Below are 23,265 nucleotides of genomic sequence, written 5' to 3' on the forward strand. Positions count from 1 at the left end.
TTGAGTCTTGTGCACCTAAAAGCAATGGAAGACAGAGGAACATCAGTTCAGTTATACACCCCAAAAAATCGACAAAACACAGAAAAATGAGCACTATCCCATGCCATCCATGATGTTTACATTGAAGACACCCCACAGAAAGACTAGGGACATGCAAGTATGCAACACTCACTACCCCTGGGCATAATGGATGAAAAGTAGGCAAAATAAGTGCAGGCCTCAGACACTGCCTCTCCTCAAAATGGCCCCTTACACCCCAAGCACATGTTGCCTGTACCAGCCAGCACTCAAGATGGCCACCACCACCACCCACATGGCCAGTCCACATCAACAGTACACCCCAAAAAACACAGAAAAACAGCCAAAAATCACCACAATCCAATGCCATCCAGGATGTTTACATTAAAGAGAGTGAGACCACACTACAGGCACACTCAGTCCATGCACCACTACCCCTGGGCAAAGGGCCCCACCAGCAGCCCCAAAAAAACGACAAAAAACAATAAAATGAGCACAATCCCAGCCCATCCATGGCCTCAATGGTGTTTAAATTCAAGAAGACACCCCTCAGAAACACTAGGCCCATGCAACACTCACTACCCCTGGGCATAATGGATGAAAAGTAGGCAAAATAAGTGCAGGCCTCAGACACTGCCTCTCCTCAAAATGGCCCCTTACACCCCAAGCACATGTTGCCTGTACCAGCCAGCAGCACTCAAGATGGCCACCCACCACCACCCACATGGCCAGTCCACATCAACAGTACACCCCAAAAAACACAGAAAAACAGCCAGAAATCACCACAATCCAATGCCATCCATGATGTTTACATTAAAGAGAGTGAGACCACACTACAGGCACACTCAGTCCATGCACCACTACTACCCCTTGGCAAAAGGCCCCACCAGCAGCCCCAAAAAAACGACAAAAAAACAATAAAATCAGCACAATCCCAGCCCATCCATGGCCTCAATGGTGTTTAAATTCAAGAAGACACCCCTCAGAAACACTAGGCCCATGCAACACTCACTACCCCTGGGCATAATGGATGAAAAGTAGGCAAAATAAGTGCAGGCCTCAGACACTGCCTCTCCTCAAAATGGCCCCTTACACCCCAAGCACATGTTGCCTGTACCAGCCAGCACTCAAGATGGCCACCACCACCACCCACATGGCCAGTCCACATCAACAGTACACCCCAAAAAACACAGAAAAACAGCCAAAAATCACCACAATCCAATGCCATCCAGGATGTTTACATTAAAGAGAGTGAGACCACACTACAGGCACACTCAGTCCATGCACCACTACCCCTGGGCAAAGGGCCCCACCAGCAGCCCCCAAAAAACGACAAAAAACAATAAAATGAGCACAATCCCAGCCCATCCATGGCCTCAATGGTGTTTAAATTCAAGAAGACACCCCTCAGAAACACTAGGCCCATGCAACACTCACTACCCCTGGGCATAATGGATGAAAAGTAGGCAAAATAAGTGCAGGCCTCAGACACTGCCTCTCCTCAAAATGGCCCCTTACACCCCAAGCACATGTTGCCTGTACCAGCCAGCAGCACTCAAGATGGCCACCCACCACCACCCACATGGCCAGTCCACATCAACAGTACACCCCAAAAAACACAGAAAAACAGCCAGAAATCACCACAATCCAATGCCATCCATGATGTTTACATTAAAGAGAGTGAGACCACACTACAGGCACACTCAGTCCATGCACCACTACTACCCCTTGGCAAAAGGCCCCACCAGCAGCCCCAAAAAAACGACAAAAAACAATAAAATCAGCACAATCCCAGCCCATCCATGGCCTCAATGGTGTTTAAATTCAAGAAGACACCCCTCAGAAACACTAGGCCCATGCAACACTCACTACCCCTGGGCATAATGGATGAAAAGTAGGCAAAATAAGTGCAGGCCTCAGACACTGCCTCTCCTCAAAATGGCCCCTTACACCCCAAGCACATGTTGCCTGTACCAGCCAGCACTCAAGATGGCCACCACCACCACCCACATGGCCAGTCCACATCAACAGTACACCCCAAAAAACACAGAAAAACAGCCAAAAATCACCACAATCCAATGCCATACAGGATGTTTACATTAAAGAGAGTGAGACCACACTACAGGCACACTCAGTCCATGCACCACTACCCCTGGGCAAAGGGCCCCACCAGCAGCCCCAAAAAAACGACAAAAAACAATAAAATGAGCACAATCCCAGCCCATCCATGGCCTCAATGGTGTTTAAATTCAAGAAGACACCCCTCAGAAACACTAGGCCCATGCAACACTCACTACCCCTGGGCATAATGGATGAAAAGTAGGCAAAATAAGTGCAGGCCTCAGACACTGCCTCTCCACAAAATGGCCCCTTACACCCCAAGCACATGTTGCCTGTACCAGCCAGCAGCACTCAAGATGGCCACCCACCACCACCCACATGGCCAGTCCACATCAACAGTACACCCCAAAAAACACAGAAAAACAGCCAGAAATCACCACAATCCAATGCCATCCATGATGTTTACATTAAAGAGAGTGAGACCACACTACAGGCACACTCAGTCCATGCACCACTACTACCCCTTGGCAAAAGGCCCCACCAGCAGCCCCAAAAAAACAACAAAAAAACAATAAAATCAGCACAATCCCAGCCCATCCATGGCCTCAATGGTGTTTAAATTCAAGAAGACACCCCTCAGAAACACTAGGCCCATGCAACACTCACTACCCCTGGGCATAATGGATGAAAAGTAGGCAAAATAAGTGCAGGCCTCAGACACTGCCTCTCCTCAAAATGGCCCCTTACACCCCAAGCACATGTTGCCTGTACCAGCCAGCAGCACTCAAGATGGCCACCCACCACCACCCACATGGCCAGTCCACATCAACAGTACACCCCAAAAAACACAGAAAAACAGCCAGAAATCACCACAATCCAATGCCATCCATGATGTTTACATTAAAGAGAGTGAGACCACACTACAGGCACACTCAGCCCATGCCCCACTACTACCCCTTGGCAAAAGGCCCCACCAGCAGCCCCAAAAAAACGACAAAAAAACAATAAAATCAGCACAATCCCAGCCCATCCATGGCCTCAATGGTGTTTAAATTCAAGAAGACACCCCTCAGAAACACTAGGCCCATGCAACACTCACTACCCCTGGGCATAATGGATGAAAAGTAGGCAAAATAAGTGCAGGCCTCAGACACTGCCTCTCCTCAAAATGGCCCCTTACACCCCAAGCACATGTTGCCTGTACCAGCCAGCACTCAAGATGGCCACCACCACCACCCACATGGCCAGTCCACATCAACAGTACACCCCAAAAAACACAGAAAAACAGCCAAAAATCACCACAATCCAATGCCATCCAGGATGTTTACATTAAAGAGAGTGAGACCACACTACAGGCACACTCAGTCCATGCACCACTACCCCTGGGCAAAGGGCCCCACCAGCAGCCCCAAAAAAACGACAAAAAACAATAAAATCAGCACAATCCCAGCCCATCCATGGCCTCAATGGTGTTTAAATTCAACAAAACAGTTGTATCATGCACCCCTAACCAACCCTGGTCCTACTGGATACTGTGGCTACCCACAATATAATTTATTTAATGTTCTGAAAAAGTTCCAAAATTGTACTTGCAGCAACTGTAATGCCCCAAACACACTTACTTGTGAAAGTTGATTTCTAATCCAAAAGTGATCCAAAGACAGTCAAAAAGGCCTCAAATCCAAATATCCAGCAGCACCCACAAAAAGTAATCCTTCCAGCTCCAGATCCAAATGAAAGTGACCAGGAGATGGACAAAGCACTGGGAGGAGCCTGCTGGACAGGAACAGGAAGTTGGAGACTGTGGGGCACTTCCTTCCCCCCCCCCCCAAAATGGACTCCTTGCAAAAAAAAAGGCCATGCAAATGTCAACCTGAGCAGTGATTCTGAAAAAAATCATAATTTTCTGAAGGTTTATCCTGTTTGCTGGTGATTTTCTTGTGCAGAATTGCAAAATCTCTATTTCGCGAGTGCGAGATTGTTCCTTTCCGCCGCAACTACGTGTTCGCAATTGCGAACTCTCGCGAGGTGTGCTGTGCAAGGTGGCAAGCCGCGATTACGTATTCGCGGGCGCCTAACTCCAGCGGGATCACGCAGCAAGATCCAAAATTGAGCGGCACTCGCAAAGAAAAACAACTCGGCAAACGCTAAATGACGGAAAGTGAACGCCGTGCACCACGCCGCGCGCCGCAACCAAGCAAAAAATCCGCCGCGAGCGGATTCACGGATTTTCGACAAATTCGCGAGAGTTCGCGGATTGCGAATTTGCCGAAAATCCAAAAAATACGCGATCGGAGCGGATTTTACGCCCATGCTTAGTCTGGTCCGTCGCCTCCAGACTGTGCAGAATGCGGCTGCTCGGTTTTTTGTGGACGCCCCTAAACGCACCTCGGGCACGGCCATCAGGAAAGATCTACATTGGCTCCCCATGCAGGCAAGGATTAATTTCAAGGCCTTATGTCTTACTCATCGTGCTCTCAATGGTTCTGGCCCGGAGGCTATTCGCGCTCTGGTGGCTTACTACACCCCTGGTAGAGCACTCCGCTCTTCCAGCAAAAGCCTGCTAGCTGTTCCTCGCATAGCCAAGACCAGATGGGGCAGAAGATCCTTTCGCTTCCTCGCACCTAGACTTTGGAATACACTTCCCAGCGACCTCAAGGTGATCTATTCTCACTCCTTGTTTCGCAAAGCCCTCAAGACCTGGCTTTTTCAAGATGCCTATCCATAACTCCTCCTTAGGTGATTTCTGAGCCTCTTCTTTTCCATCTTCAGCACCTTGATGCCTACGGGTTTAGTTGCGCTATTTACAAATGTCATTTAATAATAATAATAATAAGCTGCGCTAAATCAATTTAACCTTATCTCGTTGGTGGGCACAAGTAAGCTGCTACTAACAGCTAAATCCGGGTCTCCACAGGATCCATGTCCACCTAGCACGATGGCTCTAGTGTCTTCTATATGTGCCCCAATGGTCCAATAAATTTGCAATGCTTCAATCGAGACAGGTCTCATCCCGAGGGCCTGGAAAGAGGCCTCTGTGCGGCCTATTCTGAAGAAGCCATCCGCAGACCCCCAGGAGCTAAGTAACTACAGGCCAATATCCCTACTACCCTTACTGGGGAAACTACTGGAATCTAAAATAAACTCCCAACTTAGTCAGTACTTGGAAGCGAATGACATGCTTGACCCTTCCCAGTCAGGTTTTCGTCCCGGGGTCAGCACAGAAACAGCAACGCTGGCAGTCACTGATTCATTGAGACGCATCCTCGATGCCGGAGGCTCTTCAATTCTGATCCTCTTAGATATCTCCGCGGCTTTTGATACGATATCTCATCAGAAGCTAGCGGAGAGACTAAGTGAGTGCGGCATCGGAGGCACTGCCTTACAGTGGCTGAGAAACTCCTTAAGGGACAGATGGCAAACTATTACTCTCGGTCCATTTGTCTCCAAAAAGAAATTCCTGTTGGATAAGGGAGAGCCACAGGGCTCTTGTCTTAGCCCCACCCTCTTTAATATTTATCTGGCTCCCATGGCTAAGCTTATCCAATCCTTCGGCTTCGAGATCATTTCGTACGCCGACGATATGCAGCTACTGTTCCCAATAGGTAATAACATCATTGATGAGAAACAGCGCTTTATGGACAGTATGCTGGCGATCGCAAATTGGATGAGAGACCAGTGTTTACAGCTTAACCCAGAAAAGACAGAGCTAATGCTCTTAGGGAAGTCCAATCACTTTTGGACCCCGGACTGGTGGCCCCCCCAATTGGGCGAGGCACCAAAGCCATCTACCTCAGTAAAGAGCCTGGGATTTCAATTGGATGTCAAGCTTGACATGAAGGACAATGTGGACAATGAAGGACAATGAAGGACAATGAAGGACAATGTGAAAAACATTGCAGGTTCATGCTATTACAATCTACAGTCTACTGCGTAGAAATATTCCATATCTACCACTAGAGCACCGCAGAACGGTAGTGCAGGCTATGATAGGAAGTAGGCTTGATTATGGCAACGCACTATTGGCAGAGGTAGGAGTCACTACTCTGTCAAAGTTACAAGTGATACAGAACACCGTGGCCAGAATGGTTCTGAACTGCCCCCCTGGAACTCCATCCCTCCCTTTGCTCAGACAACTACACTGGCTGCCGATTCAAAAACTCTCCTTGTTTAAAATCTGCTGCCTTTCCTTCAAAGCTCTTAGAGGTGAGGGCCCATCCTATCTCAGGGACAAACTCTTTAAACATTCGAGTGAATGTAATCTGAGATCAAACACCTTAGCCCTCCTGAATATTCCCCAGATTCAGCTAACCCGCACAGGCGGCAGAGCTTTCTCGTTCGTAGCACCTAAATACTGGAACTCAGTCAGTCAGTCAGTCAAAAATCTTTACTTCGATTAATAAAAATCATAAAAGCAGGAACTCTCACTTCCTGTGACGCTGCAAAAATCTACCTCCTATCTGTCCTTTAGGAAACAATTGAAAACTTGGCTGTTCTGAAAGGTCTAGATACAACGACATCCACTCGGTATCCTCCGACCGCAGCACCCCCTCTGGTAAGCGCTGAGATGCCCCCGGGTGAGTCATGCGCTATATAAAAGCCTATAACATAACAACATAACACCTGGACGAAACTCTGAAACTGAATCCTGGAACTTCGCCGCTCTACTAAAGACTAGAGGATGGAAGAATCGCCCTTGGGGTCAAGGAGTGACTCCCCTGCTCAAGCAGGCACCAACGAAGCATCTTGGCAGCCTGCATTTCCAGAGCTTGCTCCAGGCTCTGAATTATTTGCAACACAGGAAGAGAATTTCCAAACTTTTCAGAGACCGACATGAGTCCCCAGCAAAGCTGAGACCTGCAGCCTTCACGAGTGATGTGGAACCGGAACCCCAGGACAATGTGCACATTTGCTAGTGCATTGACTTCCCAAGCTTTCCTGAAGTTGCGCATTGGGGTACTTGTAGCCCAAGCCCTGAGCACCATCTGCATCGAAGATTGGGGGCCTACACTCCATGAGTGTTTCATGAGCCCGCTGCTTGCATTTCCGCTTGAGGCTCCTTCCTGATCCCTGGTCTGTTGACTGGTGGATCAGCACGAAGGCCCTTCTGATTTCCCTTGGGCTTCCCTGGTTGCTCCAGACGTGCCCTGACTCCCTACCATATGGTGAGTCCCTCGGACCTTGCTGGTCCACACCAAAGCATTTCTTTGACTGCTGAGTGGGTTGCTGTCGCTAAGGCTTGTTGGGTCCAACCTGGAAACCGACACTGCAGCACTCGACATCCTTTGTGGGACAGCTCGATTCCAGAACCTGGTCATCGTCGACGCCTCCTGGCCCTCGTGGCTGAAGAGTCAAGCTTCACCTTCTTCACCTGAAATCACCCGACATCGGTGGGCATTCGACTATCGTGCCCCTGGTCTCTGGCAAGTGACCTAGACTCTGTCCCCTCTGCTTTCAGGTTCTTCTCATCTCCGATCCAGGCTTGTATCACACGGGACACTTTCCACTTTGACGCCAGCAGCACTTTTTCAGCAGATCGCCATTGAAAACAGCGACAAAACCCGACACCAAAAGACACCAATGCACCCGGGTCCTTGGGTGAGGGAATTTGAGTACTCTGGTGCTCCCATGGGTGTTGGCCTTAGATGCCCCTAGTTCTAAAAAGGGTTTGCTCCAAGCCCTCTTCTAAGTGTCCTTTAGCTTTAAAATTCCAACCGCTACTTTCCCCATAGAAGACACAGGGGACCCTCGTGGTTCACCTGTGTCACTACCGTGGGTGGTTCCTGGTGGCCCCAGCGGTTCTGAAGGCTCTAGACCTTGTGTCTATGCAAGTTGTGGGTCTTATACCACTTTCTTAATATATGGTTTGATACGCCCCTAGGGCTCAACGTATATTGTGCTAATTTACTTCTTTTTTTTTTCCAGTAAGCAATATTTGGACAGTTTTTTATACATAAAACAGAGAAAGGAAAAAAAACCACAAGATTAATGATGCTCCCAGAGAACATGAAGGTAAAACCTGAAGGAGCACAATAAGCAATCAAAAAAACAATCCAAAACGTCTATGGGATCTTCCAGACGGTGAAAAAAAAACAAAGACAAAAAATGGACATTAGTTCACATATCTCATAGAGAACTGCTAGGCCCAGCGTTGCCCCTATCTTACCCCTATTCTTCCATCAACAACCCCCATACCTGTCGAACCCGAATTGTCCCCCGTCGACCTTTGCAATTATGCAGAGCCATCTCCAGATTAAATACATGATGTAGTCATGCATACCAAGCTTGATATGTTGGTGGTGTTGTATCCTTCCACATAGTAGCTATCAAAATGCAGAACACAGAACCAGTCATATATTACATAAATGTCCTTGAGTGAGGATTAACTGCAAGGATTAACTGCAATCTTTCATCAAATCCCAATATTAACAGTGTTGACGTCAGGGTTACTGCCCGCCCCAAATTTTGACAGAAAAACTGTTCAATACCCACCTTAAGAACCAGCAGTTTATCACACTCAGCAAACATGTGTATTATATCAACTGGCCCTTGATCACACCTTGGACATTTATTATTCCCGTGTTGCCTCCAATTCCAGAGTTTGGCCAGGGTAAAATAGAGTCTAAACACTGTTTTATACATTTGTGCTTGGAGATTTGTACTTAGAAAAACTTTCTTAGAGCGCTCTAAAGATCTACAAATATCTATGTCAGGGTTATCCAATTTTACTGCCCAGACACTTTCTACTTTTCAGATATCATCCGGGGTAGCTTCAGTCACTATTGTATACAAGTCCTTAACACAAACTCGTTTTTTCACCAAAAGTTCTAATAACAGAATTTCACCCAAATGAATGTATTGCATAACCATCTTATTCATCACCTTCCTCAATTGTATATATTTAAAGATGGTGCTTGAATGTAACCCGAATCTTGTCTGGAGTTCTTCAAATGAGGCGACCCCATTCTGATCTGCCATATCCCCTATCTGTCTTATACCTTCATTTTCCCATTTTTTACTTATGCTCTCATGCAAGAGGGCTGGAGAAGCTGAGGAGCACCACATCCATATATATCTATGGATTTTAGGAATTTCCAACTTTTTATGAATATTTCGCCATATATTCCAGGCAGCTCTTAAAATTTTAAAACGTGTTTTCTTGTAATAACTGCCTTCCAGCTGCCTTAGCAGTAACCCAGGAGCAAGTTTGCCAACTGCTAGTTCGTAAATATTTGGTGGAATCACCTTGTCAGCCTCCTCCGCCCTACATTACCCTCACTTTGAGACCTAAATATTATAATCATGTGTTGTAGCATCACTGCCCAAAAATAGCATGTAAAATTAGGGATTGCTAATCCCCCCCGATGTTGGGGTAAGGTCATACATTTTAATGATCACCTAATTTTTTTATAGCCCCAAATAAATTGCAAAAATATGCCCTCTACTTTTTTAGATATGAGATTTCCCGGTTCTATGGGTATACACCGGCAGAGATAAAACAATTTATGGAACATTGTCATTTTGATAATGTTTGCTCTGCCGATGATGGAAAGATGTAAATTATCTAAATGCTTCAGGTCCCCGTCCACTTTTTTCAAAATCGGAGCTAAATTAATTTCCCACGTTAAACCCACCTCAGCTGTGTATTGTGCTAATTTACTGTGTGATAATAAGTTTACTGAATGTACTGTTGCCTCTAGCCTCAGAAAGGGACTAGAGGGATGTGTTTAGAATAAATACATATAATTTATATATATACCTGGTGTGGTTCTCCTTTCATTTGGCCATTCACAAGATGATAGACTGGTAAAACAAGCTGCTTTACATTCCTCCAAGACTTAGCCTAAAGGCTGCTCTCCACAGCTACCACTAGGATAGCTTTCTATTAAGGTTGTCTAACCTACCATCAATAAGGGTCGTTTGTTCTGGTGCAAGTTGCCCACTTGAATAGTGGACAGCATATGCCAGGCCAACTTCTCACAATCCCCATGAAAGAATTAAAAACCCCAGATTGTAAAGGATCATACAATGTCAAGAGCTAAAGGTTGATGCTGATTTCCTAAATACGATCTGTTCTCATCTTTCAGAAGCATTTAGTTTTTGCCATGATGCTATTGTCTGTTTTTATCAAGCCAGCTCCAATACATAGTGTATATAAGAGAGATGAGACCTCTTAACTTCTAATCGGACCCAAAAGGGTACAAAACATCGTGGTGCGTCCATTGGGGTGCTGGGGCATTGCCCCACTAAGTTTTCGAGACGTGCGGTGCGGTGATGAATTGCAATTGTGTTCACTCACTGACTGTACGCGCTGACGCTGTAAATCAGCTTCAAGCTTGCTTGACTTTAGCGGCCGGGACACGCCTGAGGCAATCGGCCTATGAAGGGGGTGGGGCTGGGGGCGAGCACTAAGATTTGAGTGACACAAGACACACTGACAGCAGCTCGGGCTCGCAAACTTGCGCATACCTGAGTTTGGCTTGGTCCTTTTTATGACCAGCTCAAACATGCGCACTGTCAGCCAGCCAGCCACTAGTGAGTAGGAGAGGGAGGGAGGGGGTTCCGAGAGGCCGAGGGTTGTTTCATGCAGCAGCCCCCGGTCTCTCGTATGGGCAAGCCCTATCCATGCTCTAGCCAATCAAAGTGCTGCTAATGCAGCGTCTCTGGATTGGCTGAGACACCGTGCAGCCAGGGCAGCCTGCAAACAAATGCCATTGGGTGCAGTGCAACTATGACCAATCACTGTGACTTAGTCTATGAACAGTGATTGGCCATCGTCGTGAGGTGCGCTGCGCACTGTCTTCTGCAGTCCGTTGTGACGTCACCGCACGGTGCCACACACACACACCTCGTGGCGGTGTGTACTGTCTCTGTACTGAGTGACTCAGAGTCTCGGGTCATTCCCTGGACAGTTGCTCTCTCCTTTGTGTCATGTTTGCTGAGTGCTTGGTTGTTTGCGGGAGGCGCTGATGGTAGCCAGTTGACCTCGTTCCCCGGGAGGACAGCTTGGAGAGGCGGGAACTCCAAGGAAGGTAGGAGACTAAAAGGATCCTTGCCGATAAAGGAAGGCAGTCCTCAGACAGTGCAGACTCCAGGGGCATGGCCGACACTGACCCCAGGACCCCGTAGGAGCTTGCCGACTTTGTAAGTAATCAGCCGAAATTGTTTCCTTGCGTAATGTAACTGGGCTCATGTAAAGCGGTTTAGTCAATACCCTCGGGTCGAGTTCGCGCCCTGTAGAAAAAAAACTTCTGAAAAATAAAACCTGTTCAGCTAGCAGCTTTTCACCGCGGCGAACCACAGCTTAGAAAAACCTGGGTGACACCAGTCTTTAGTCTTCATTTGTTATTCCAGGTAACGATAATCCATTTTTAAAGGCAGTCACTTTGTATAAGTGACGTGTACATTCAGATACAGCGCAACCCAGTTGTAGTTGTTTATGAACACCATTGAAACTTTCTTACCTGAGAGATGCATGTTACAGTGTGGTTAGTTTCTGCATTTCGGGCCTGTTTTTTCAACACTTTCAACCTGTGCAATCACAAAAAGTGATGCAAACCGACCCAAAGCAGATGAATCCTTTCTTTGAACATATGGCGCTGGTCTGTTCTCTTCCTTTCTGTTTGCTACCTTTTACGACTTTTACTAAATCGTAAGCACCATATCAAAAATATATCGAATGAGAATATCACTACCTCTACTCAGGTGAGTCTAAAGATAGATGTCTGGGTAACAGGTTAGGGTAAGGAGTAGGGGTAGGGCTTGTGGTGTGTCAGGGATAGAATTACCGTAAAGGGTGGTGACATGTTTAGGATTAGGGCTCAGGTAAGATAAAGGATTGGGTTTGAGTGTTGGGATAAGGCTGGTAGGGTTTAAAGGTAGGGTTACTGTTAAGGCTAGGACAGGCTATAAAATGGGAAAAGCAGAATTAAGAGGGTTTTTAGTATAGGAGCAAGCAGTAGGGTTAGTGTTGAACTTACCTTGGCGATGTAATGTGCTGAGGCCTCTTCACAGTGCTTATATGCCCACATGTGAGTTGTAAAATGTTTATTTATAGTTAATAATAATAATAATAAGACCATTTCTTAAGCGCCTGGTTACACCTATGACGGTTGTCGTGGATATAAATGATGGATAGTCATGTAGTTTCTTGATGTTCCTTTATTCAAGTAGAATAGTAATAAGATATACAGGAGAAAACCCCACCAGGAACAGGATGGTCACTGCTCAGCCCACTCTCTTCAACTGTCATTCCACATACACACCAGGCACACTAACATTCTCTTCACTCTGTCATCTAGCATTCAACATTCTACACTGACATCACATTCATACTGGCTGAGCAGCTACAAGGAGATGATCCAATGTACAACATATCCCCTTTTCTTCAACAACAATAAGCACAAAATATATTATACAGTTAATTAAATTGAAAAGAGAAAACTTGTAATATAACACATAGTTCATAATGACAGAAATGAAAGAAGCGACTAAGTATGTTAAAGCATAGGTAGCTATAAGTGATGAGGATGAGGAAAGGATAAAACAGTCTAAACTAATGGTACACATCTCCTTCTGTTGGATAATTTAAATATAAAAAAAATTAAGAAAGAAATGTTGTTTAGTAAAATTGAAATAGTATAGGAAAAAAACTTTGCATAGAGGTCTCAAAACTATGTATAGGTACTTAACGCATTGCTTAAGGCATACAGGCCCACAGACACAATATTGCATGAAAGCACAATGTATAGGTTAGATAACTATAAGTGCATAGCCTATTGCATACTGACATAAATGTATAGGTACATGACCCATGTTTAATTGAAATGTATAGGTAGATAACTAAGCGTATAGCTTTTCAAATACAGATACAAATGTATAGGTATATAACCCATTGTATCTTATGAACTGAAGTGTGAACTCAACAAAGTAATTTGTAGTGTAGGACCAATGAAAAAGGTGTGCGCACCACCCTCACTGAAGAATATAATAAATGTAAGGAGGCCTGCTCCTATACATAACTACATTACCCAACAAATCAAAACTGGAGTTCCACAACGGTCAATATCATTCAGATAAACATATGTTACTTCTTTAAACTCTAAATACAGAATCATGTAACATATTGTGCATATAACATATAATCATAAATAATGAAAATACTTGAAACTTCAATTGCGTCTTAACATCAGTGCGCAGGAAGCGTATCGTGACTTATAATGTATGTGATCAAACTTTGAGCTGTATATATATCAATATCAGCCAAATTTAACAAATAATAAGTAAAACTCTGAAAATAACATCACGTCTTAATATCAGCGCGTATGAAGCATCTCGCGACTTATAATATGCGTGACCAAATCTGGAGCTCGTTTAATCTCAAGACTCATATTATGTATGTGAGTCACGTAACATGTATTAATACTAGTGCATACCGGAAGCATCTCGCGACTTATAATATGCGCGTGTTAATTAAATTGCCATATAACGCGTCTTAATTTCAGTGCGCAGGAAGCATAGCATCTTGTAACTTATGGAATGTGCGTGACTTTACCTTTTTATATATAACTATTGTTAAACATATCACAGGCAACTTTAAATTTTAGCATTAGTCAACATAAGCTTAATAAATTGGAATCACAATCACAAATAATAATATATGTAATGTGATATAAACAGTGCAAACTCAATAAAACTTGGGTAGAGTTCACGTTGTGATAAACATTGTAGTGAATCAATGTTTAAGATAATGGCACTGCAGATTATATTTCTAACAACTGTTTGTAGCTAAATCACCAATTATCTTGAAATCCCATGTTTTTTTGATATTATAAACAAAAACAGGTTACCAGTTAAGTGCAGGCAGTTTCAATCGAGTACTACATTTTCACTGAGTTTTGTGAAACGAACTTCACCATCGGTAATTTGCGGCAGTTCTCAGAAACAAATCTAAGATGGAGGCACGTTACTTGACGTTGAGCCGGGTGGTTCACGGTGTTCTAGTGCACATTTACTACAAAAGGCAGTCCTGGTTGTCATGGAAATAGTTTTTTGCTTCACGAGGAGATGCAGGTGAGCTCGAGTCCATGGTTCGTGTTTTAATCAAACTGACATCGGTCAATCTGCGTTCGGGTGCTCCAAGCGATGTACATATAAAACATAAATAATTTAAAAAAAATTGCATACAGACGAACTGTTCACCCGGGTGTTCGATCACAGCGAAGGAAATTTTTTTCAGACATCCTCTTTTAAACAATTTAGAGCAGATGTAAAGTATTCGTACTGGGGATCTAATTCCAATGACATAAAAGTTCCTTTTAAATCCAGTAGATGGCAGCAGTAATACTTCGATCAAAACAAAATACATGGAGATCGTTTTCTAGTTTGTCTGTCCGCTTTGACAGTTGAGCATTCCTTCTCCTCAAATATCTCTCGTACCGCTCTTGAACTGGTGTGAGAGAAGACCCATAACTCAGGAAATTAGCAGGAGTAGGTCAGTATATTTACGGAGGCATAATTAGCAAACAGTCAAATATAATAATATTTGCTTGAAGAGCTCCGAGTCCTGACACTCTTCAGTGTGTTTCTCCTGCCGGTCACACGTATTATGAGAGGATTGTTCTCAATTACAGCTTGGGGTTACACACCTCATTAAATGGTACAGTTCTCTGCTCATACGGTTAGTAATTTTGAATATATAAACTTACCATGGCATAGGTTTAGAGTTTAGGGCGACCGATTTAGGGGTCACTGGTGGGGTTTAATATTGTCAGGTAATTTAAATATAAGTCTTAAAATGTGAAAGTCTTTTACCTTGATTCAGTTCAGTTTCTTGAGGTTTATTCCTTGTAGTTACCTTAGTTTGTTTGTAGGTAGTTTCTTGCACGCTTTATGTTCTCCAAACGTCGCCAAAATGTCGTGGATATAAATGATGGATAGTCATGTAGTTTCTTGATGTTCCTTTATTCAAGTAGAATAGTAATAAGATATACAGGAGAAAACCCCACCAGGAACAGGATGGTCACTGCTCAGCCCACTCTCTTCAACTGTCATTCCACATACACACCAGGCACACTAACATTCTCTTCACTCTGTCATCTAGCATTCAACATTCTACACTGACATCACATTCATACTGGCTGAGCAGCTACAAGGAGATGATCCAATGTACAACAACGATGTGTCCCCGCGCTGAAAAACTACTGCTCCCAGATGAAGCTAAAACCAAGATACACTAAAATCCTAGAATGTATCAGGATACATTTACTTGGGAAAGAGATGAGTTTTTAGATTTTGTCTGAATCTTGTTTCGGAGGGCTCCATCCGAAGGTTCAAGGGGAGGCTATTCCAGTGCTTGCTAGCCAAGAAGCGGAAGGAGCTACCTCCCATTCTGGACCTGTAAACGCGGGGGAGTTTGAATAACATCACTCCAGCGGATCTAAGATTTCGAGTAGGGCGATGGGTGATAAGGAGTCTTTGCAGGTAGTTAGGGCCTTTTCCCTGAGCAATACGATGAGCCATGCATAGTGCCTTAAATTTGATACGCTCCACAATGGGGAGCCAATGAAGTTTACGCAATGCCGTTGTACCGGATGCCCTACGTGGAAGGTTCAGTACCAAGCGGGCGGCGGCATTTTGGACACACTGAAGTTGTTGAGTGCCTTTTTTGCTCAGGCCAAGGAGAAGGGCATTGCCATAGTCCAGATGCGGCGTGACTAGGGCGTGGATAAGTTTCTTCCTAGCACCGAAGGGGAGCAGGTCGAGAACTTTGCGGAGGGTTTTTAGTATTCCAAAGCATTTTCCAGTGATTTTGCTAATTTGTTGCTTGAAGGACAGCTCCGCATCAATCATGATTCCCAAGTTTCTTACAGCCTCTGCTGGGCGGGGGATTGGCCCTAATTCCGTCGGCCACCAGTCCTGCGACCAGGTAGAGAGAGATTTACCGACCACTAGCAACTCGGTTTTTTCGCCATTTAGGCGAAGGCAGTTGTTGTTCATCCACCCAGCCACTGCCCGCATACAATTGGAAAAATTAATGGCTTCCTCAGGCTGGTTATTAGCAAGTTGAATTATTAATTGGGTATCGTCAGCGTATGTGACGATATCCACACCATAGGATTCCACAATATGTGCCAAGGGCTCCATATAAATATTAAACAGCGTGGGGCTCAGACTTGAGCCTTGTGGAACCCCATGCCTCAACTTGCGGGGGGGATGACTTATAGGGAGGGCAATGTACCTGAAAACTCCTGTTTTCCAAGAAGGATCTTATCCATTCCAGGGCTGGGCCCTCAATTCCCATGTCTGAGAGGCGTGACAGCAGCGTTGAGTGCAGCACGGTGTCAAATGCTGCACTGAGGTCTAATAACACCAACGCTGCTGTCTGCCCTCCATCAACAAGTTGTCTCAGGCCTTCTGTGGAAAACAGAACCGCAGATTCAGTTGAATATCCTGCTCTAAAACCTGACTGGGTTGAGTGGAGGCAGGAGTTCTCTTCGATGAATTGCATAACTTGCTTATTCACAACCTTCTCCACAACTTTCCCACAAAAGGGGAGGAGAGATATCGGACGGAGGTTTTGCAGTTGAGAGATCTGAATGTTCGCTTTCTTTTTCAGGGGTATAACCTGTGCGGTTTTCCAAGCCTCCAGCACATGGCACTCCTGGAAAGAGAGAGCTATGAGTTCTGCTCATATTTGGCCCTTCCTGCCCATTCATGGATATTTGAGACCCGGGGTAATTGCACGGGGAACAGTGTGTATATGTTGCATATATGTATATTAACTAGAAAGCTCCTGAACCACCGCCAAAGGATTTTTTAGCCACCCAAGGAGGGTGCGAGTTATACAAACTCGTGGTGTTGCAGTTATTTAACGGACATCTGCCAACATTTCTTGCAGTGGCTGTGGCGAGGGGTTAAGCTCACGGAGGACCGGTTACCCCTGAATAGGGGATTTGTGGCAGCTTGAGTGAAACGCTGCACATGCAGGGATTGTTGTAACATTCGACAGAGTTAAATGTAATGCACCATGATCCCCATGTAATTCCCATCGGGGAATGGATTTTAAGATTCTGAACCTATGGGCTCAACATTTCCATCGTTGGGGTAATCATGGTGTGTGGATGGCATGGAAGCCGTATCAATTTTTGCTTCCCCCTGTGAGTGTCTACAATCTCTGGACTCTGGCTGTTCTTAAAGAAAGACGTGCTGATTTCATTTACAAAAAGTAAACAATGATGAATGCTGCTACTTCGCGACCACTTTAGTTGTTTGTTAAATAAAAAACATCTGTGAGTGAGGTACTCAGAAATGCATTGTATCTGAAAGTCTTTTATGAAGCTCTGTGGTTATACTGAATAAGCAGCTACCTATGTTATATGACATCTCTTTATTAATGTAATAACTGCACTTTCACAATAGCTTTATTAACCTTCCTGCTTTCTCAAATTTGCTTGAAAATGCACCATTTTCCTTCTCTTTTTTCAAAAAATATCTCGGGGGGAGGTTCGGGCTCGCTACGCTCGCTCGCAACGGTGCAGTATGCCAATCATTTTACGCTCACCACTTTCAAATGTCACCAGCCGCCCCTGGTACAATATATTCCCTATGTTCTACCTATGTACTATTTATCACCTTGCAGAGGACATTGAAAGAGAAAGAATCTACTTTGTTGGGTTTGCAGAATATACTTCATTTTAAATCTTTGCGTTTTTCTTTTGTGTAAGACACATGCATGTCACTCCAATGTGGCTTTTGAAGCGTTTGAAGGTGGGTGAAGGTCCTAGATCAGGAGCTTCAAAGTTCATTTAAGATGGAAGATTATGTGGTAAATAAGACAGAGTAAATAGGTAATAGAAACAAACACAAAATGCCGGGATTAGTAGACCATAAAAAAAGCGGTGAAAGAGTTTTAAAGCTTTTCAGTTATAAACATCTACATGTTGTCTTTAGATCGAAGACCATGCAGGGAGTCGTCTGTAATTGGTATTTGTAGTCAGTAGTTTGAAGAAATGTATTAAGTGATTCTTTCTATCAATGAGTTTACAAACAACTCAAGTAGACACACCTGCACATGTAAAAATAAACGTTTCATTCTGGCTGCTGTTAAATGCTAGTTCAGCAGATTGTCTGGATTCAAGTGAGCAGCAGTTATTGCAGAGTGCAGTGCAGACACCAAGGTGGCCAAGTGCACACGGCTTGAGTGCCAGAATGCGGGAGTCACTCGCCCTTTCCATCCAGTGAAGCGAGTTGAGAAACCGCGAAGTTGTCCCAGTGTTCAGATGATGAATCGAAGTATTGTGACTGGTTGCAGTAATGGATGGTTGTGTCCATGCGCTGTCCATGCACCCTGGAGGTTCATGGTGCTAGCAGCTGAGTGAATCAAACCCGACGGGAGGAGATGAGGGCTGTTAAAGGAGGAGCCGGAGAACTAATGGGAGACATGGCCAGCAGTCGGTGGAGGAGTGGGAGACATGACCATCAGTCAGTGGAGGAGTGGGCACATGACCAGCAGTCGGTGGAGGAATAGAGACATGACGAGCAGTCAGTACATCAGTGGGGGACATGACCAGCAGTCGGTGAAGGAGTGGAGGGCATGCCCAGCAGTTAGGGTGTCCAGATCTTTTAAGCAAAAAACAGGGACTTCAAAAAAATTGAAGATAGACTACAATTTTCCTTCAAGTAAGCGCACAGAATGACAGCGCTCCTCAGCAGGGAATTACAGAACAGGCAGTAAGAACATAAATAAAATACAAATTTTAAAATCAGTAGCTTGCCTGCTAATTAAATTGCTTTCTTTAAACAACTGCTAACTATCCCTGCTTTGTAAATCATAAAAAGACCATCCCGACGTTTGCAGTTGAACCTCTCTAAAAACTGGGACATGAGCTAAATTTCCTGAAATCTGCCTGGGACAGCTGTTGAAAACCCAGGACCGTCATGGCAAATCTGGGACGCCTGGTCACCCTAACAGCAGTTTGTGGGGGAGTGGGGAAAATGACCAACAGTCGATGGAGGAGTGGGAGACATGACCAGCAGTCGGTGGAGGAATGGGAGTCATTACCAGCAGTCGGTGGAGGAGTGGGAGACATGATCAGTAGTCGGTGGAGGAGTGGGGGACATGACCAGCAGTCAGGGCTTCTGTCGTAGTGAACCGTCAGCAGTGTCTCCTGGGACCAGCACCCACGTGCCCCGGGCACTTCCATCGTTTTATGCTGCTGCGCTCCAGTCCTCACTCACGCTCACCTTGAATGGTGCTCACTGTGAATGCTACTCGCGCTGGCTCACTGTGAGTGCTGCTCAGTGTGAATGCTCCTCACTTGTGCTCACTGTCGATGCTCCTCAGGTGCTCACTGCACATGGGTTCACCTAGGAAACCCAGTTGGCACAGTCACATCCTCGATAACCTCTGTGTCACCAGCGTGGTGTGAAGCGCCTATAAACAAGCTTTCTTGAGGTGTGACCTTAATTGATTACGGCGTCACATCAGAAGCACGTTATAAATTGCACGTCTCCTTGTGTCTTAGTTTAGAGCATTTGCAATTTTTGAAAGTAGAAGAAAGCTTGCTGCGATCCTATTTTTAAGTCAAGCATTGAAGACCGCTTGTATATACTTTAGTATATATTTATTTGTGTATGTACTTTGTGGGTTTTGGAGATCAGCCCTAGGACTTGTCTGCTTCCGCTTAGGGACTTTTTTCTGTTCAACTGCCTCTTTTTGACTGTCTTGAGAGAAAACGACCAGTAGAGATCAGTAGAATACCAGAATTGCTTCCTGCTTGTTAAACTGCCTCTATTTAATTGACTGGATAGAAAACAACCAGTAGAGGTCAATAAAATACCAGAAATGTTTTCTGCTGAGGGACTTTTTTTTATTTTATATTTCTGGCCATTGCCTCTGTTTAACTTTCTTGATAGGTAACCACTAGCAGAGTCCAGTAAAATACCAGAATCACTTTAGCATTCTCTAGATTCCAGTCCATAGAAATTGTCTTCCACACACACCCATCAACAATAGTAATGTTTTCAAATCTTGTATTTTCAGGGGTATGACTACCGAAGGACCTGATTTTATATTAAAAACAGAGCTTTGGACTATACACTACCCGCTGAAAGGATATATTTCTCTCCATGTGTTCCCATACGTGGCGTGTGACACAGTTTGGTGCTTACTTTGCCTCCATGTTAAAGAACAGTAGATGTTTCAGCACCCAGGCTAATGTGTTGCATAGCTAAATACATATAAGGTCCCAAAGGTGAGACCGATTGCATTGTAAATGATTGTTTAAAGGGTTTCCACATCATCATAAAGCAGAACTATTGTCTTTGTGATAAGTTACCAAAAACTATGTAGATGTATATTGTTATAAATTCATACATTGCAATGTTTAATAAAAGTGATTGTCCTAAAATATTTTCAATAAAGCTGTTTAACCCCTTCCAGGCGGTGTTAATTCTCCCGCCTTGTAGGAGAATTAATACGTGGGTGGGATTTGGAAGGCTCCCGGCCATCATGCGCACACGCCCACATGATGGCCAGGGGCCGTCGTGATAACAGAAGGGGTTAAAAAAACCATTAACATATCTTTGACTCTTTTTTAACAGTTTCCAGGACACGAAATGCAGCCATAGAACTAAACATAAGGTATCCTTGCACTCTTGCTGAAGATAATACAGCTCCAGCTTTAAAAAAAATATGGTAAGTTCTCCTGGGGTCAGAGATGTATTAACCCCGAGGACTTACTGTGTATTTTTTTAAATGTTGCTACATAGCTGTTCGCTCGCTGCAGCCCACCCCCCCCATGTCATTTAAATAAAACATTTGGGGTGCCCATCTCCTTCTAGGGGCACTACCAGCATCCAAAAATATTTTGAAAGAATTGAAAGAATGCTATGGGGCGTTCCCTAGCTAGAGCAGTGAATTTGAAATTAATGGCTATTCTTATAAATGTCATGCAGCACACCGAGCCATTTGATGGCCCTGGAGACACCAGCCCTGGGCATCACTTTTATTTAATAGGGAGGGGAGGGTGTACAGACCCCCATTAACCACGCAAGTCCCCGAGACCTGATCTCCTATAACCATAATCCACTTAAGGCCCCGGGGATCCCAAAGAGCCGGGTCGATCATTTTTTGGGGGAGGGATCCAGCACCCCTTCCAGAGCTATCTAGTGGCCCTCATACTGTGGGAATGGTGCTTTTTTGGGGTGGAAGGGGGTGTGGGGCTCCCTTCTCAAGCCATCCAGTGGCACGGAGACTCCAGTCACCAGGGCCCGATGACAGCAGTGTTCTGGAGACAGCATCCTCCAGGGCACTGCAGTTCCCTACCAACAAGTGTGCTGGCAGGTAGAACTTCAACTCCTTGCCCGTGCTCTTGCAGGCAGGGAACACAGGCTTGCTTAGCGGTGGGTGCAGGCAGGGGCGGCGGGCCCTAGGGCTCCCTACTACCCCATGGTCCCTGGGGCCTCATAATGGCCTGGGGAGGGTGGCTGCATGCTCCTCTTACCATTAAAATGTAATTCTGCCACAGAGGATGGGGTCCCCTGGCCTGATCATGGCTCATGCCCCCTGCCCTTAATTAATAATGTAACTTTACCACCCAGGCACTGTCCCACCCGGGGGGCAATAAAACCTCTGCACTACTACCAAAATAAATGATGTTTTTGGCCTCGGGGATGGGACTCTTGGGCCACTACACCAGATTGAGGGGGCATGGTATCCCTACCCTGCCCCCCAGGATGTATTATTCCTTTTTAACTGTTTTTAGGACAGGGGACTGATTCCCAGAGATCTAAAATGGCTGCCACCACGTCTTAATTGATTTGGTGGCAGATAATCAGATCTTATCTTTAGATCCGTCCGCTACATGTGTCCTCTGCAGTTTAAATTATACATACATCTTGAAGCTTCATTTCTCAAAAACTACTAAACAGATTTACACTAACTCACCAAGATACATGTGATGCTATATTTACTCTTGCTTCCATTATGTTGAACATATTAAAAGTGCATCATGGGGGGATGTTCAATCTTAAGAAGTAAATTTTGAAACAAACAATGACACAGCTTTTTCAATCAAGGATGCAATTTGTAATATTTTTAAACTGCCTCTCCAGAATTGTAGGTGTGCTCTCTTTTGATCGTCCTATTCCCATTTAAATTGTGTTTACTAGTGTGCATCATTATTTCAGTGATGCTCTAATTCCCCTGATGGCGCCTGCTGCTTCTGCAAGCTAAGTAGTATACCTGTATTTTGATCATATTATCAGCAAGCAGGGACCATTTCTACAAGGGGAACTGGCAGATCCTCAATAATTAGACTCTTTCAAATGAGTAGTGATTCTCAATGGATGACCAATGGATCCTGGTTACAATATCACACTTAATAGTGCATGCTCTTTTCCCACTGTGATTTGTAATGCAGTGAGTTTTTCTTCTCTACAGGTGCATTGGATCCATCCAGCAATTAAAGAGCAAGTTTGGAAAAGGATACTTTTTGGAAATCAAAGTCCGTGACCAGCAGCAAGTTGATGCCCTTCATTTGAATATTCTGAAGATCTTCCCTCATGCTGCACGACAAGAGAGGTAAATAATTGTTCTAACTCTGACAGCATTTTAAAAATATATTTGTGTTCACCACTTGTACACTTCATAGGGATGACTTTGAAACTAGTGGGAAGGTGCACATGTTTATCAAATATGTCTATGTAGGTGGGGAATTATAATGTTTGTGAGGGGACTTAATAGGACTGCTTTGTGAAGATTGATGTAATGACCTAAAACACCAGATGAACCTCATTAAACTATACACACCTCGGGCGTAATGCAGCCCCCTGGAACCCCTGTGGCACAGGGGACCCCGTTCCTCCTAAGGCCTATGAATGTCTGTGAGAGTTGGAAGACTCAGGGGGCCCTCATCATACTTTGCAGGGGAGCCCCACCATTTTGCATAGTGTCACTGACACACCTTACACATCTCATAGGTATAAAGACTGAATGCAAGTCACTATTACCAAATTCAGCAAATCACCAAATTATTCTAAAGTTCAAGACGTGCTATTAGATTATGTTTTTAAGTTCTCTGTTCATAGAGTGATCTGAAAACTGCTCTTGGACCAGTAAACATCAGGATACATTCCAACATGATCTCAGGACATTTGTTTTCATGAAATAGTGGACATTTGTTC

The 23,265-nt window shown here is 44.7% G+C and overlaps 1 protein-coding gene across 1 annotated transcript in view; it reads left to right on the forward strand.

The window, feature by feature from the left end:
- Positions 1–23,265, forward strand: part of LOC144770057 (ATP-binding cassette sub-family A member 10-like) — a 1,719,125-nt gene that overhangs the window by 1,610,707 nt on the left and 85,153 nt on the right. Inside the window, exon 36 of the mRNA XM_078654288.1 lies at positions 22,523–22,663. Within this exon, the coding sequence (XP_078510414.1) occupies positions 22,523–22,663 (141 nt within the window). The remainder of the gene's footprint in view (positions 1–22,522; positions 22,664–23,265) is intronic.

This window comes from Lissotriton helveticus, chromosome 7 (assembly GCF_964261635.1).
Source record: "Lissotriton helveticus chromosome 7, aLisHel1.1, whole genome shotgun sequence".
In the NCBI taxonomy this organism is placed as follows: Eukaryota; Metazoa; Chordata; class Amphibia; order Caudata; family Salamandridae; genus Lissotriton; species Lissotriton helveticus.